This window comes from Pteropus medius, unplaced genomic scaffold (genome assembly GCF_902729225.1).
Source record: "Pteropus medius unplaced genomic scaffold, Ma_sr-lr_union100, whole genome shotgun sequence".
In the NCBI taxonomy this organism is placed as follows: Eukaryota; Metazoa; Chordata; class Mammalia; order Chiroptera; family Pteropodidae; genus Pteropus; species Pteropus medius.
The window spans coordinates 178,771-180,448 of record NW_024355522.1 but is presented as its reverse complement, the minus strand read 5'-3'; the positions used below and the strand labels follow the sequence as shown (position 1 = coordinate 180,448).

Below are 1,678 nucleotides of genomic sequence, written 5' to 3'. Positions count from 1 at the left end.
TGTTTCCCTATCAGGCCATCTACGACTCCTCCTGGCTCCCTCTCCGCTGGAGGAGACTCGCTGAACTCTGGCATGATACGGAGGTCTCCTTCCTTATAATCATCTAGAAGCTGGTACATGTACAGGACGGGATCTTTCTCATAGGTGATGTAAAACCAGGCTTTCATGATCGGGGCTTGGGCTAAGACCATCCCCCTCCACTCATCCTTGGAACCATGCTCACCCTCAAACATGTGTTCCACGGCTTTGCCGATTATGGCACTTGCGAGGCTTGCATCACTGACCTGAGACGATGCCACCCTGTCGGAAAGAACTTTAAGGGACAGAACTCTTTCATCTCTGTGAAGTTCCAGGCCATAGACACAGTCGATGCCATCATATTTCACCAGGTAAAGAGAGGGGTTTATAGGCACCTGGTCCAGAACGGTTCCTTTCCACTGCGTGATGGGCTCGTCGCCTTCCTTCCATCCGTGTGAAATTCTGCAGCCCACAATGCTCCTGCGGGGCTGAGACGAAGGTCTGCCCCTCTGTTTCTTCTGGAATGTCTTTCTCCTCGTCACGTTTGCCGCCCCAGCGGCCCGGCCCGCAGGTGTCCGGGGCTGCTGCCCTTCGGCTTCCTGTGCGTTGGGGGTCTTCATGCCTGCAGGAGGGGCGAGGGCACAAGAGGGGGTAAGAGGGCACTCGGCATGCCACGGGGAGAAGTTCTCGGGACAGCGACGTCGCTACGAAGCTCGCGCTGCCGGCACCTGGATTTTCCCCGTGAGCGAGCGTGGCAGCGGAGCTGGAGATGCTGGCCGCTCGCTCGCAAGGGCTCTGCCCCCAGGTGCCTTTAGGCTGCGGTGAGGGGCAGCGGCGGCGACAGTGGCGCTGGCTGGGCTCCGGAACTCTGCAAGAGCCGGCGCGCTGCCTCCTTGTTCAAAGCCCGCTGCCCCCGCCGCCCTCGCTGAGTGCCGTGCACGGCGCCCGCCCCTCGCCGGCTCCGACCCGCAGGCGCTCGCTGTCCTCCGGGTCGGAACGCGCCAGCCTGCTGCCCACACGCCCCCTGCCAGCCCCGGTCGCTTTCCCGGCACCCGGCACCCGGCGCCGTCGCTTCAATTCCTCGCCCGCCCCCTAACGCCACCCGCTTTCCCTATAGCCCATCGCACTTTCGCACCCCAGCCGGGGCTGGGAGCCCGCCTCCCCCGCTCACCCCCGCGGGCGTCCGTCCCATCTCCCTTGTCCATCCCGGCGCCCACCGATGGCCTCGGCCTACCTGGCGTCTACCGGCCGGGATCGCGGGCCTCACGTGCCCAGACCGGACACCTCGCCGCAGCCTTCGCCGTGAGCCTGTGTGGAAGGAGGACTAGCGGGCGCCGAGCCGGGCGCCTGCACGAGCCGGGAGGGGAGGATGCGCGGGCGAGGAGCGCGCTAGCAGGGCGGCGGGGCAGGCGAGGAGGATGGCGGCTGCGTCTCCAGCACCGGGCTCGCGGGCCCTCTGCCTCCCTGTCGGCGGCAGCGGCCCCTCTGCCACATCGGTCTCCCACCAGCAGCTACTGCAGCAGCAGTCTCCTCCCTCTTTCCATATAGGACTAAGCTCTTAGTTTCCTGTCAGTAAGAGGCCTCTCCCCTTCCAGCTAAACACTGTGCTGCCAGCCTTCTTTGCCCTGGAAGAAAGCCTAAGCTACTCCACCCCTTTTCC

The 1,678-nt window shown here is 64.4% G+C and overlaps 1 protein-coding gene across 1 annotated transcript; it reads right to left on the bottom strand.

Annotated features, from left to right (window-relative positions):
* Positions 1-2: 2 nt before the first annotated feature.
* Positions 3-1,477, bottom strand: LOC120599644 (spindlin-2-like; the record flags this gene model as incomplete). The annotated part of the gene is made up of 2 exons (XM_039858724.1): positions 1,253-1,477; positions 3-640 (listed from the first exon to the last, which is right to left on the bottom strand). A coding segment is annotated over exon 2 (636 nt), but the record flags the coding sequence as incomplete, so codon positions are not given.
* Positions 1,478-1,678: the final 201 nt, after the last annotated feature.